General features: G+C 42.0%; 1 protein-coding gene across 2 annotated transcripts in view; it reads right to left on the bottom strand.

Moving 5' to 3' along the window:
- The window catches only part of nbas (NBAS subunit of NRZ tethering complex), a 141,240-nt gene that overhangs the window by 31,600 nt on the left and 93,895 nt on the right, over positions 1 to 15,745 (bottom strand). For both annotated transcript variants that reach the window (XM_041064337.1, XM_041064338.1), the window contains exons 45-49: positions 13,059 to 13,399; positions 10,993 to 11,217; positions 7,169 to 7,371; positions 4,199 to 4,288; positions 3,019 to 3,202 (exon numbers count right to left, since the gene is read on the bottom strand). In XM_041064337.1, the coding sequence (XP_040920271.1) occupies positions 3,019 to 3,202; positions 4,199 to 4,288; positions 7,169 to 7,371; positions 10,993 to 11,217; positions 13,059 to 13,399 (1,043 nt within the window). The remainder of the gene's footprint in view (positions 1 to 3,018; positions 3,203 to 4,198; positions 4,289 to 7,168; positions 7,372 to 10,992; positions 11,218 to 13,058; positions 13,400 to 15,745) is intronic.

Below are 15,745 nucleotides of genomic sequence, written 5' to 3'. Positions count from 1 at the left end.
TTCTGCCTGGCTTTCAGACAAAAAAAAAGAGAGAGACGCGTATAGAATATAATGCAAGCCTTGCATAATGTGTGTGATTTATCAATGACAATTAACCAAGACAGTTTCTCCCATATTATAAGGGACAAATAACATCAGTTTTGAATAATTACATGATCAAATGAAAGCCTGTAGTTTCATCTCGTCTAATCTGCTCCCTCTTGCTCCGTAAAATAATCACTGTTTTATGCTCATTCATGATATTACTCTTTCCAAAAAAAAAAAAAAAAAATTAATGTTAGTTTCCTTTTCTTTTAATTTGGAAATAAATAAATAAATAAATAAAATAATGACTTCTGAGGTGCCTGGAAGCTCTGTGAAGTACGTCTTTCTTTCATCTTTTGATTCATCAATGGCTTTTCAGTATTGCTGATAGTGAGGAAAGAATACAAAGAGAGGTGGAGTTATAGACTTTCCACATCAGACACAGGAAGAGAGAGGAGGGATGAGGAGATGAGGGATTAATTTCTAAGATCAAAGCCACGCTTTCTTCAGCCTTGTTCAGTTACAGTACATCTGTTTCCTGAATTAAAACATACGGATTGTGGATATGTACAGTATTTCTGTGCGTGTGTGTGTGTCTGTATATGCATCCTGATGAATGAAAATTTGTGCACAGCTGGGAGTGTGTGTGTGTGTCAACATGAATGTTTGTGAGTGCATACAGCCATTTTGCAGCTGCCTTTGATCGCAGACGACAGCGCTAATCAGACGCCTTTGTCAGAACAGCAAACAAACTGGCGGAAAAGGAAAGATGCGAGAAACTCCAGCTTAAACATACTACTGGCATCAGTTTCACTCACACACCATGGCTTGACAGCACGGTTGTCATGGAAATCACAGCAGGCAGTCCGTTTGTGGAAGGGTGCATAAGCATGTGTGAACTGCACGGGAGGGCTGCGTATGCGGTGAAAGATTGATACAGTGGTTTTGTGTGTGAATGTGTGTGAGTGCGTGCGTGTGTGTGTCTCTCGGGTAGCCTGCGGGACACAGTTAGGAGGGAGTTGTGCTGATTAGTTAAGGGACCAGGGGGACAGAGGGGGAACAATACCAACTTCTTTCCTTCCCCCCTCGTCTCTGTGTGTGTCTGACTTTTTCTGTGCACCACGTCCTTCTCCTCTTCCTCCTCTTCCTCCTCTCTTTCTGGCTCTAAGCTGATGTGATGAGGTCAGAGAGGTGCACTACCAAGTCTCTGGCATGGCTTCAGGGCACCAGCATTAGTGCCAACCCTGCTTACGGTTGGTGCTGGCCTAGCCAACGTGATTACTGTGCCACAGCTCTCAGCCGGGCCACTGCCAGTGGAAACAATGAAGTGTCGCTCCAATTAGGAGGCAAAATGTAATAAATAAAAGAGTGAGTGCATGTGAATGTGTTTGTGCACGGCTTTGGACTTGTGTCTTGGGTTGAGATGTGGATATGAAAAATCTTTCCAAAAAAAAAAAAAAAAAAATGGACTAATCAAACTTAAATGAGACATTTGGCAACAAAAACCCTGTTCACACATTTAAAGGCCTTTTGGATGCCTTAGGGAGAGACGAGAGAAAGTGGCACTTCATCTCGCTCTTACACCAAGACTTCTTTTACAAGATTAATTAACTGATCCCTTGGGTGTGCACTCCCTTAAGAGCACATGTGTGCACCTGCCTGTGTGTGTGTGTGTGTGTTTCATCAGAACCTGCCAAATGTCGGGAGTGCACCCAATTAGTTAAAAAGAGTCCGGGCCCACACACCTGTCTACCTGTGCTGACAATGGCCCAGGGCTGCGCGCATACATTTACACATTAATTAACCAGCTTGGGCTATTAATTAATCAGTCAGGAAACTTAATGACTAGCCACTCAATGGTAGGTTACACCAGGGAGGGGGGAGGGCGCAGGCAGAGCCACACATGCAAATACACACATGTGCAACATATTACACACTCTACACATAGATATTTTTATTGCCAAGATATTAGTTGTGAATAACCTAAAGTACTGAATCTCTAACTGCAATATTATGTTTTTTTCCCAAATCACCTCTGCAGACCCGTTTCCACTATAACATCACATAACACAGATTTTCAATATAACATAATGATGTTCTGTTTCCACTGATGATTCACTATTATGGTGTGTTGGTATATATAGTATGTTATCCTAAACTGGGGATGTGTCTCACTCAAAGCCTTCTGTGTTTCTGGTTTCTCATGAAACACAGAACACATATCTTTATCCTCAAAACTGAGCTTTTTAGATGCACAGTTGACCTTCTGAATCAAATTTTCTTAGATTGCCTATTTGTTTTCTCTTCACCAGGTCTACAAATATACAAGCATTTTTGCAGAGAGGTCTTTGACAACTGTGATAACTGGAATACCTTTAGAAATGTTGGTTATCAACTATTATAAAAAGGCTGAGGAATAGTATTCAACTCCTTTATAAAGATTTGACAGAGAGCAACATTTTTCAGTCTGAAACACCTCCCGGTAGTTGGTCGTTTCAAATAAAACACAATCCTGAACTCAGCTCCTTGAAATTTGCAGTGTTCGCATCAGCTTGTGTAATTGACATTAACTACAACTACTTACTTATTCCTTCAGCAGTACATCAACCTTTTTTACAGCCCAAAGCCCATATTGTTTCATAATGAGAATGTATATGTCAACATTCACGCGTTTCTTGATGGGCTACGTGAGTAATTTATCCACCCTCTTAGTTTATTCACTACCCCATTTCTGCTCCGTTCTCCCTCCACTTATCTCCTCTCTCTACCCATCAATTGCTGAATTTTAAAATGTACATCCTGGTATTTGATGCTACAACCTTGGAGGAAAGAAAGAAAAATACTATACGCAGATGTGTAGTCTACTTCAGATCAAGTACCAGTGTTTGGGAGCCCTCGGGATTAAAGTTGTTTCTCTCAAGTGAGGCCTGATGAGTCATAGCTGCTTGTATGTGCATGGCTGCAGGAATGTGTGAGAGCATCTGTGCGCATTACCTCTCTGTCTTTGAGAACAGCCTGAGTTCTGTAGAGCAGCAGAAGACGAACGTCACTGTCTCTGAGGCTGAAGTTACTCTCCAGGATCTGCAGCACATCGATCCGAGGCTGCACAGGTAGCGACGAGTCTCCGCAGAATGGACGCAGCCAAGCCAGGAGGTCATCCGAAGTCACCGTGTTGTCACTGAGGGAGGAGGGCGAGCAGACAGACAGGTGAAGTGAAGGAGAGATAAAGGAGAAAGAGTTAGAGAGGCAAGGTGGAGAGGTTGCTCTAAAAAAAAAAAAAAAAAAAAGCCTAAACTTTTTCTTTTTTGGCGCATCTTTACAAGGCTGAAAAATATCCTAAATTTGCCAAGAAAAATATGTACCACTATAAAAAAGATAGATATTAGATAGAAATGTTTCCACAAAAATTTATCTTCCAAACCTGCAAAAATGCAAGGCAGTGCAGACATCCAAGCCAACTTAAAAATTCTAATTGAAACTTAATCAAGACTAATTTACACAAAAATTATTTTTTGTTTACACACCTGTTATTGTTCTAGGAAGTGAACCATACCAGACTAGATTTGAAACTGAAAGCCAAAACATTTACTGGGTCCAGCTTTTCAGATTTGCTGCTCTTGTTTGTGTTTTGTGATATTAAACTGAATATTTTTGTAATTTAGTCTGCTGGTTGGACGAGAAAAAAATATCTGAGGACATCACACTGAGCTATAGGAAACAGCGATGGGCACTGTTCATAATTTTTAACAATCGAGAAAATAATCTAAAGATGAATCGATAATGAACTGTAATCCAAACAGCAAAGAAGAAGCTTAGGTGGCATCGCTCTGTGCATAACTACAGTAAAAGCAGACGACTAGAGGGCGTTCTGTTACAAAGCCATTGTTTTGCTTTAATTTGTTTGGCTTATGGTCACAAAGAGCAGGAACAGGTGTTGCGTCAAAATGGTTTTTCATGCCAAACAGGTTGGCAGGTACCAAACAAACATTTTTACTGGCATTTGACACTCAGCAGGTCCTAACTTCAGGCCTTGAATAGAGCCAAAAAGAGGGAGAGCATAAAGAGAGGGGCTTGTGTGATTTCTGTGTGACTCAAAAACTGACACTCATTTGGATGATGTACATGTGGCTGGGATCAAATTATCTAAAAAGAATAAATGACACCCATAACCTACCCACTCTGGACATTGTTGTGCACAGCGGTCACCATGGCCTCCAGGACCCTGAGGGGTTGGGAGTAATTTGTCAGGGCGCCTGGGTCTCCACTGAAAAACAAAACCACATCACTACAATCATTCTACATAATATGCCAATTAAACTAAGATTTCGAAATTACCACAATGTCGAGGGACGACAGCTGAGAGAAAATAAAATCAAAGGCTTCCTTCTCTGGGACAGTTAGTTTAAAAAAAAAAAAAAAAGAAGAAGAAGAAAATGTGTTTGGCAGCAATTAAATGTTGCTTTGTAAAAAGTGATCATCACAAAGTTATTTAAAGTCCCAGAGACATGAAGCAACAGAAAAACATTTAAATCCATCTCCAGCATTACACGCTCACAGGCTCTGTGGGCATGTTGGTGAAATTCACCAGAATATATAATAATTCAATCATTTAAAGTTGATAAAAGAGGTTTTACTTTTTAAATAAAGTGTAAATGAGAAAGGTTTAATGGCACTTAATAGTAGGTGAGCTTAAAGAAGTAATGTGTGATCTTTCTGCAGCGTCATTAGTGTATTTCCAAGTTTGGCTGTGGGCTCTGCTGCAGTGTGTGTGTGTGTGTGTGTACACTGTGTGTTGCAAGAGGAGCACCATTTTTCACAAAGACAGAAAGGGGAAAAAAGGGTGATTTCCCCTGACTCAACTCCACTTTGCTGCTGGGCTCGTGTGCATACACATACACACAAACACGCACCCAGTTCCAGGCTTGCACACATATGTGCTCCACATATGTGTGCGTGCACACAACATACAAATGATCTTGCAAAAGGTAGAAAGACAACGCAGCATTTTCTTTATTGCGTTTTACCTCTTACATTTTCTCTTCAAAGGCACACAAACACAGAACAGTTATGACAGATACAAAAGATGGCCATTAGTGTGAGGCTCAGGTATCCCTGCTGCACCAGACTTGAAGGCTTCCAGAGAGAGCCAAAAACAAGACCGGCTCATTCATACCTGCCAAACGCAATGCTTCGAGAAAGCCCTGCAACAGCGGACACACACAAACTCACACACAGGCGCGCATACACACACAGAGTCATACTTGAATGAATAAAGGGATATTCATATGCAAGAACACTGAGTGACACGTTCAAGGGAAAGAAGAACTCCAGTGAATACATAAGGCTGTGTGTGCACAATCCTACACACACACACACACACACACACACATACATGAGCACAGGCTGAGGGTGTGTGTCTGTGTGTGTGTGTGTGTGTCAGAGCCAAGTGAGATCTGCAAGGGAACAGCTGTATCAGGCTGCATTAATTATAAGAAGATAATGAATCAGAGAAAGGGGAAGAGTGTGTGCATGCAAGAAAGAGTGTGTATGTTTGTGTGTTCATCAGGGATAGTGCCCACATGTCCATTTAACTACAAATGTGTGAGTGTGTATGCACGTGTACAAGCGTTTTCTGGTGTGTGTGTGTGTGTAAAAGCAGGTGCCACCTATCTGCACCATGCGCCATTGAGCAGCCTTAAAGAAGCAGGAAATGAGGCAGAAATATAATCAAAGCGATTGGTACTCATTTATCTAGCCAATCGGATGGCCTGATGATATCTGGCCCTGTCAGCAAAACCTTGCTCATTGATCTGTCAGTATCAGCACACAAGGTTCTCAGAGCATAAAGGACAAACATTAAAAAAAAACTGCAGTGAAAATAAGTCTTCCATTTCAGCCTATGCAAATGTTAAACAAAGGAAAGCTGCTAATATGTTTTGGTTTTTGTTACATAATACCACCAATAATCAAAATATTGTTTTTTGTTTTTTTTTAGATGAGAATATGTGCGAAACTATATATAAGCATTTTTTTGCATGTCCCTAAAACCTCGCAGGTCTGCACACACGTGGGGGGTGAATCATCTCTCACTTCCTTTTGAATGCAGGGAACAGGAAGACACCAATAAAATGCTATGAGCCCAACTCCCACAGGCAGCTACTGTAGATTCAATTCAACACTTCAGGCACTTGTTTTGACAGTGTTTTTCCCACCAACATGCTGAGCCCAAAGTGGACCAATATACAGTAGATTTTCAAAAAAAAAAAACCAACAGAGATCAGGTAGTAGGTGGTGTTTTTGGAGAGGGGGGGGCAGGGGCTTCAATATATATATATAGATGTATGTTTTACGTACATAAGTGTGTAATCTGACCAGACAGGTATGAAAGAGGTGCATGCAGATGATAATGTTGGCGCCCAACAGTGAATGTAAAAAAAAAAAAAGATTAAAATAAGAAAAAAATGGAATTACATGTACTGACAACCTGATTTTCTTGCCTTCCTTACGATCGCTGCAGTGGGCGATATCTTCGGTAGCACACAGTGCACAAAACCTACAGCGGTGTAATTTTTTTCAACGCTGTCCTATTATTAACTGCTTTCAGAACAACTCAGGGCTTACAGGGGGCCTACCAGTGTGCAACACCATCTATGATTTATAACCCAGTAAAAAAAAAAAAAAAACCTGTGATATCCACAAAAGTAAACAGTAGCTGCAGAGGCATGTGTTGAATTTAAAGCGTTCTGACTCCTGGAGCAGGAGATGTGTGGGTCATCTTCTTTATGTTTGTGTGGTGCGTTGGTGCTGCATTGTGAGTTGACACACAAAACGCCAGTCGACTGAGGGTTATCTTGACTGATGTACTGACTTTTAGGAGACATCCCTGCTTTGCGAATGGATTAATTTGTTACCTAGTCAATTACTGAACTTTAGAGATGTTAGTACCATTGAACTGTGGACAGAGCAAGGCTAGCTGTTTCCCCCTGCTTCCAGTGTTTAGGCTGAGCTACCTAGAACTCTAGGCAACAAAGCTGAAGAAGTCTGTTTTCCAAAATGCAACAAAGTATATGGCTAAGCTTCTCTGTGTCATTGTTCAGTGCATGTTTTATTGAGTGTCTTATGGAGAAATAAGAAAACGTAATACCTGAGTGCGGCCACTACTCTCGCCACTGCATCACGAAGCACGGTTTTGACAGACAGGTCTAGGGGTCCAACTGCCACATGCAGAAGCTCTCCAATGCACTCCAGAGGCTGCCCATCAGTTGCCATGGTGACTGCCAGGTCGTGTACTTTCGACCACTCGGATCGGGATAAATCATAAAGTTGACTGTAACCCTGAAGCTGTTCCTGGAATTGAGAAACAAAACAAGAGTGATGTTGTATGATAGAGCTGACATACAATGCTTGACCTGACGGGGAAAATATTACATGGGAAAGAAGACGGAAAAACAAAATAAAGTATATGGTGATAGACTAATTCACAATGTACAAGGTTCACATTAGAAAAGACAAATAAAGACACAAATAATAATGCAAGATGGCAGGAGAAAAAGGCTAAAGATTTTAGAGACAGGAAGTGAAGAAAAAGAAAAGGCAGAGTGAGAGGAGTGCAGTGTGGTGTAAGAACTACAAAGTTCTCAACCCAGGAAATGGTTGTGTGTATGTGTGTAAGTCTGTGTGTGTGTGTGTGTGTGTGTGTGTGTGTCTGTCTGTTTAAATAGATGTGTGAATATTTAAGAAAAAAGAAACTTTAATGGTAACAGATGTAATTAACATATATAATAGAATAGAATAGAGAATAGAATATACTTTATTAATCCCTTTGGGAGGTCCCCTGGGGAAATTTGGGGGTCCCTTGGGGAAATTTGGGATATAATATTTCCTTATCTAAATTTTTTCGGAATAAAAACTATCATTAAAGTGGCAATCTCGAAGATTTTCATTTAAATAAATGTTAAGTCGCTACCTATAGCTGAATAAAGTAACACAATGATGATTGAGCCTATGGCTGACTGATGAAAGTATTGCAATATTTATAACTGTATAACTCATCTCCTTCTACCTTAGGCCATAAACTTATCAATCACCTCTCATATCCTCAGTATAACAAACTGAGTGTCTGTGGGGAAATGCATAGAAAAAATGCAATATTAAGTTACCACTAATGAAAACTGAACATTTCCTACTGCTGCAGCTTCATATAAAAAGTGCTTAATTGATAAAACACAAGTTACACTTTTATTATGAATTAGTCGCAGGAAACGTAATGTGTTTGACGGTGAGCTTAGCAATTATCATTCATCAAAGACGCCTCTACAAAATAAGACAATATCATTTTTGGCAGTTTGAAATAATGCAGGGAGTGATGGAAGAAGAAGAGGCAGCCACACTGAGATACTGCAGACGACGGGCTCCACAACCCCAACTTCACAGCTAGGTAACCAGCTCCTTTCACTGTGTCCTCGTTCACTGTGTCACCAGGTGCTCACAGAATGATGGACAATAGGTCATTCATTGTCTGACTTCTTTATTAAAATCACAATAGTTTGTTTTGCTGCCCCCAGGAATTCTGTGACCTGGAATCTTTGTGACTGCCACTTTAAAATTATGGCTGTGGACATGGAGTCAGAACAGATGCTGGTCAAAACTTCTATCTTAATACCAGCAGTGGCTGGTGCTTGTCAGAGAGGCAACCAAAGAACATGCTTGTTGACACTAGTGGTAGAAGAGTCTCTCAAGAGCTTGAGATACAGAATTTTCAAGGATAGAGAAGTCCACAGTAAATGGACAAGGTAGAAGTGAAGTGAAAAAGAAGTGAAAACCTGGGGGTGTGACAGGTTTTGAAGAAGCCAGAAGCACAATAATGCTGGCAATGCACAGTTTTGTTGCTTGCCAGGGGAATGCCAAGGAGCAAAGACAGATGTTGCTGTATCATGTATCATTTTGGTGTCTTAGTTATCTCAGGGTGGCAGACTTTTAGCAAGCTGAAGATCTAAAAAAAAAAAAAAATTCAAAAAAAAAAAAAAAAAAAGCCTAATGGTCTTTGCACCTAAAGTGTTGCACTGTGGCTGGTGCTGCTTTTTGTACACAGGATACTAGGGTCACAATATTGATTTTAATATATGATATTAATGACATATGGTATCGATATTAATGAGCAGGATATCAAGGCCCTGGTGTCTGGTGGGTAACATTTGAGTGGTATCACTGCTTTTGGTAGATGATGCAATTCTTCAGATTTCACTGTGATGTGTGATGTGCAGCCATCAGCAGCTGAGTGCAGTACAGCTTTTCCGCAGGGTGGCTAGTTTGGGCATCTAGTGGGGATGCCCCTCGGCTGCTTCCTCTTTTATGTTTAGTGGGCATGAACAGCTAGGAGGAAACTCTGGGGTTGGCCCAGGACATGAAGGGGGGGGTTAGCTCTCCATGCTAACCTGGAAGCACCAGGAAGAGCCAGAGGAAGCTGGTGGGGAAAAGGGAATTTGGACAGCTCTTTGCGCCCTTGGGCCACTACAACCCTTACCAGCCTGGAGACTTGAATATCGTTGGACAGAAGGATAGAAGGATGCATGGATGTGTGTGTGTTAATGGTGGTAATATTGCATGCTACTATGAAGCCTAATTATCATAAGTATTGTTTTGATACCCTACCGCATTGTATTCATAATATCAGGGGAACACTGCAAGGTTTTGCTGTAGCACTATAAACTATAAACTGATATTCTTACCACTGTTCCTTGCAGGCACTGGATATTGACACATTTTCAGAAACACTATACCATTGTACCACATACAATATCTGCAGTGTGTAATTTGCTGTCCTCATGGCAGGTCAATGCGCCTGTGGTGGATTCCTCCACGGTCCACTATTATTCCCAGCAGCTGGTCACGTACACTTGATAAATGACCACAGTACAGCCAAACAGAGCCTACAGGGCTCCTTCTATCTATCTTTCTCTACCTATCTGCCCTTTCCTGGTTCTTATATCCTTTTTATCTATCTCCAAGGATACAATCGCTTCCTGCACCAGTAGAAGGGAAGTTACAGTGTTGAGGTTGCAGCGTGTGTGTGTGGGTGTGTGCACCTGTGACTTTAGCCTACAGCCCTGCCTGGTAATGCTTATATCTTCCTCTCTATTATGTTGGGAATGTGGTTTTAAACACAGATAAAACAGAAGCTAAATATTATTAACTCGCACAGTGTGGGGTTCGGAAATGACCAGTTTTCATGGGTATCTCATGGTCGCATAGCAACACTCAGCTCGCCAAATCATAACGTCTCCTCTCTCTATCTCTGCATTCATTTTGTGCATACACACGCACACATACACACACAGCCAGCCACAGGGAGGTGACAGTGGGGTAAGTCAGTGTGACTTTGCTTAATGAGATACAGCATGGTGTACGTACTGTATATATGGCCATACGGCAGGGCTCATTTGAAACAGTAGCCAATGGATTTACATTAATATACCCTTGACCGGTCCCAGTGAGGCTGGGAAGAGCTTAGTCGAGCAGAACCGCCCCAGAAATATACAACACATGCGCGCAAACACGCATATACACAAGCCCAGAAAAAAGGACAGACACAACTTGTATGTCAAACTAAAGGTGACTTCATGAACAGGCAAGGGAACAAGAAGTGAGAGTGATCAAGTGCATGTGTGTGTCTGTGTCACAAAGGCTGTGAATGAGTCTGTAAATCATAAGTTTTGGGCAAATGGCTGTTTGGTCAATTTGCCTGTTAATTAACAAGAACAAAAACACTAGAATTAACCATGTCAGCCCCTGCTCTTGGCAATTTAGTAATTTTTCTTTTTAAATTTTGCTTTTTACCAAACATTTACATTAAACAATGGGGGAAATCTCTGTGGAACTTTCATGTTTTTATAACCACATATTACAGAAACAGGACTCCTTGCTCATAAAAAAATAAAATGGCCTAAATGCCTGGCAGATGGGGTCTACCTGCTGGCTGTCTTTGAGAGACAGAATGAAGGCATGGCTCAGAGTGTCCAGGTGGGCTTGTGATTGCTGCAGGTGCGCTAGAGCCTCATCAAAAGTCATCCCTGCTGGGTCCGTCCCTTCCTGCTCCCCGCCACCATCGGCTCCTCTCTTCCTGTTCCTCTCGCCCAGCTGGCGCAGGGCTTTTGTGGCTCGCTTTATCACCTCCGACCTTGCCTGGACACTCAGCTGGAGAAGGAATAGGATGGATGGATGGAGTACAAAGAGGAGGAGGAGGAGGAAGAGGATAAGGAAAACAAATTGGGGAGGGGATTGGGGTGAAATTGAACGAAGAGAAGGAGAGAGAGGTGCACAGGTTATGAACATTAATGTCACACTTAATGTGTCCAAGAGAGGCAGGTATAACCCAGTCTATCTGCACCAATATACCATCAGGAACTTGAGTAGTATGAGTGTGTGCATGTGTGAAGAGTGTGTGTGTGTGAGAAAAAGAGAGAGAGAGAGAGAAGGATCATAGCTGCCAGCCTAGTGTAATTGATTCTACTCGGTGAGAGCGGGTTAACCATTCATGGGGAGAAGAGAGGGCCGTCGGCTGTGGGAAGTTCTACTCTCTTCCGTGGAAGCACACAGGTGCTGAAAAGCCCCACACTTAGATTCACACCAAGAAGACACTTAAAAATCATCCAACTTCACACTTACAGCTACCTCAGCCACACACTCAGACACATGCTACTCATACTTCTGCAGTTGCTAGATATCTCGACTCTGGCTGACAGCACCTTTCTCTGGCAAGACAGGACAATCACTCAAATGGAGTTTCCTGACAAACCTATACAATTTCTATGAAGGGCGAGTGTTTATATACGTTTCTGTACAAGACTGTAAAAAGTCTTTGTTGTTTTATGTGCAAGTGGGTCTCTCCCCTATAGAACTAGATGTAGGCATTCAAAGTCAACATCAGTGAAGGACCTTCGGCAAAGTCTAAAAACAGGTTGGGGGTTGAGGAGGGGAGGATGCCTCTACTAAAGAGGCTATCTGAGATCAATACTTCAGAGGAGGGGAAAAATGGAAACACTCTTTGTTTTCCATCAAAAATACATCCAGTACGAGGTAAGATAAATCCCAGCCATCCATCTGCCCTTTGGCCTTGGGAAATGGATTGATCCATTGTTGTGGGGCAATGAGGGTGTGAAAGGTTAGCTGCATTCAGAACAGTAAGAGAGGTCAAGGTTTTCCATTCGAGGGTTCAAAAAGGTTCGAAAAAAGGGAAGAGATGCTTCTCTGTCAGGGGAGAGGGAGCAGACAGCGGGATCCTGAGAGGTAATATGCATGTTAAAAAGCACAGTGGGAAAATAGTGCCTGCTGGGAATTGTAGTTTAATTGGCTCTGAAGTAGAGAGGGATCAATTAGCTCTCTTGGAGTCACGGCTAAAAAGAGAGAGGGCAAAAGACAAAAACGGAAGAAAAGAAAGTGTCAGGAGAGGTGGGATGGCGGGGTGCCAGTATGAAAAAAAAAAAATCAGTGGGCTACTATTGATAAGGTGCGCTGAGGCACTTTAAGTCCTCTGCAGGACAGTTTTTCAGAGTGCTGTAATTATGTGGCTGACATTTCTTGTGCAATTTTATAATTTCTTTTATAATTCATGACTGGTGCCTTGAGGCGACAGAGTGTAGATGTGAACAGAATAATATATTTGAAATTAGGAAGGGTTTTTGACGTTCCAAAAATTTAGCCGGAGGTGTGAGAGACGACCGACCAGACAATAAAAGAGTACAGAGTGAGGAATATGACAGTTTGATGTAGTGACTGAAAATCCCCACAGTCCTTTTTTTTTTTTTTATTGTTACACAATATGAATATTTAGGTCTATCTAGGTGGCTACCTGGAACCAACTACCTCAGTTACAAACTATCTGTCTGCCCAACCCCAAACAATTCTTGTCTGACACACTAATAGAAAATAGAGTCCCCTTCACACTGTATTGTCTCAGTCTACGATTTTCTCTTTTCTGTCTGGCATACAGTTATTCATATGAAAAAAAAAATGGTGAAAGCAACGCTGTTGCTTACATTTTTGGCTGCTTCAGGTGAGAAGGTGATACTATCCAGGAAGCGGACAGCGTCGGCAGGGACCAGCCTGTCCAGATACTTGGCACAGGTGTCATAAGCATGCAGGTAGTCTTGGTCACTCTGTGGGGGTCTCTTCAGCAGCTGGGGGTCTCCTTTCCAAAACAGCTTCTGCAGCCAAACTGTGTGGACTGCACTGGAAGAGACTGTTGCGCCTCCACCACCAGGCACTGGCAGCCGATTGGCAAGTTTGGAGATGGACAGTACATTCTGACTGGTTAAGACTGGTTGTAGAGTGGCCAGCGGATCCGAGGATTCATCAGTCAGCTTCCGGTAGTCTAAGCCTGCAAGAGAGACCGACATTTGTTAAGCATTAAACACATACTGGCATTTGTGTGTGACATGTATAACATTTGAGTAATAAGGAATACTGTACATCTGGGCAATGTGTTTTCCTTTTCATCCAACCTGTGTGCTAACAGTACACTGCGTGTATATGAAGATAAATAACAAGTACACAAGAAGGCTTCCTTGTCGTCCTTGTACACATGACCTTCTGCAGCACTGTGCCGTGGTTGTTGCGACTGTACCGTTAAAGTGGTGATACATTACACATATTCAATGCGTTCCAAAGAGAAATATTCAAAAGCTCGGCAAAGTAATAAGAAGCTAAGGTAATGAAAGGCTAGTTTCTATGTTTACCTTTACACTGTGGAATATGTAACACAATTTCTTTATTATCGTGCTTAATGCAGTTCTTTTTACTGTTTACTGTTTGCTGTTCTTTTAACAATGCAGAGGCACATGACATGTACATTAAAAACACAAAGGGTGTTTTCAGGCACTATGCATACAGTTAGTATATATATATTTGCAGGGACATAATACAATAGTTACACTGTGTGAGAAGCTTATAGCATTTAAAACCACTACAGGATATCCAACACTTCACTGTTAACAGAAGCCTATTTGAAGGCACTTTATACTATGTATGCAGTATATGCCATATTACTGTATTTACATATTTTATGTGCATACCATTTAGCACTTCCAGGATGATTACAGTGACCTGAAATGCACAGGATGTTCAATATTCCATTACATATTGCGCAAAGATAAATGCATAAGACAGTGTAAGGCTGAAGTGAACAACAAAGATTGAGTGAGACCTCTGTGTGAAAGTGTCTGTGTCTTCATGCAAAGGTGTGCAGTTTGTCTGTGGGCATCATATCTCCTACCACTGCAGTACTATGTGTGGGTGTGTGTGTGTTTGTGTGTGAGAGAGAGAGCTGGTGGCGTGCTCTTGGTCTCCAGCGCTATCAGACAGACACATTACTGTGGCAACGCCACAGCCTGTCTGGGCTTTAAATATTTAACACTGGAATCCCTCAGACACACACAAAAACACACACACACACATACACACAATACTTTCAGACAGGCCCAGATGGACACTTAAACTGCCGATAAGAGTTACATGCACTTACACATGTACTCTCTCTCTCTGCCTCTCCCCTGCCCCACCCACTCCTTTCTCTGCATCCATCTCTCTTCCACACCCAAGCAGCATCTCATCCCCTTCCTCAGGAGAGCCCACTCAGACAGTCACCTGGTACTGTGTCTGAAAAATTGTGATGAATATTGGACATACACCACCTGTCTCTACAACATCTGAATGCCTCTGTAAGTGGGTCTGTGTGTGTTATCTTGCATGTGTCTGCAAATTAGCCATTTTGAGAGTGTGTGCGTCTCAAAGTTGGATAATGTAAGTAGAAATTTGGTGGTCCTGGAGACACACAACAGCCTGCGTGTCAGTTTTGCTACAGTGTGAATGTGAGGGTTACGTTTCAGCAGTTACATATGTGTGTATTTGTGTGTGTGTGTGTGAGTGTGAGAGAGAGAGAGAGAGAGAGAGAGAGAGAGAGGGATACAGAGAGCGTTAGCTTGTACGTGCTAATGTCACAAAGTCAGACATTTTACATTTTTCCTTACCATACCAGGACAAACTAGCTCTACATTAAAATATAAAAACAATGCAGATTGTTTATTTGCCTTTTAACAAGTCAGATGGGGTCGAAAAGGGAGTTGGAGACTGCATTTTCAGCCATAAACAGCTGTGATGTGACACAGTAATTGTGTGTGAGTGAGACTGAAATTTAGCAGTGGCAGTTTGAGTTTAAAGCAAAGTCCGTTTTTGTTAGATTATGCAAAAATGCTTCTAAGTCTTGATGTGGATGACTCAAAGGTGTGTGTATGTGATTTGTGTATGTGTGTGTAAGGGTGTTAAACAGAGACATGTGTCACCGGTAAAAGCTGCGGTGTTATCTGGAGCAGCAGGAAGAAGTGAGGCGTGAAAACACAGCTGACACCCGGCTGACCTTTACTGAACTTCACAGAGAAGTGACACCACCTCCACCCGTACACAACAAAGTTTTTGAGCACTCTAGCCGGAGTGCTGAACCGGTGACACACTGCAACCTGGACACGGCGTCCTTGGAGAGTGTGCAGCCACAGAAAATTTAAGGGGAAACAGCATCTGCTGTTGCTGTTTCAGGAGCTTGTGTGTCAGGTAGACTGACAACTAATAGAGAGGTGGATTGGTTTTCTTGTCGTTTATAGGGACATGTGAATAGTTTTGTCAGATGTATTTTTTTTAAGACTACACGACAATCTGTGGCTCAGAGGTTATC

This window comes from Toxotes jaculatrix, chromosome 19, assembly GCF_017976425.1.
Source record: "Toxotes jaculatrix isolate fToxJac2 chromosome 19, fToxJac2.pri, whole genome shotgun sequence".
Taxonomy (NCBI): domain Eukaryota; kingdom Metazoa; phylum Chordata; class Actinopteri; family Toxotidae; genus Toxotes; species Toxotes jaculatrix.
The sequence above is the reverse complement of the archived record's forward strand: the minus strand, read 5'-3'. Positions and strand labels throughout refer to the sequence as shown.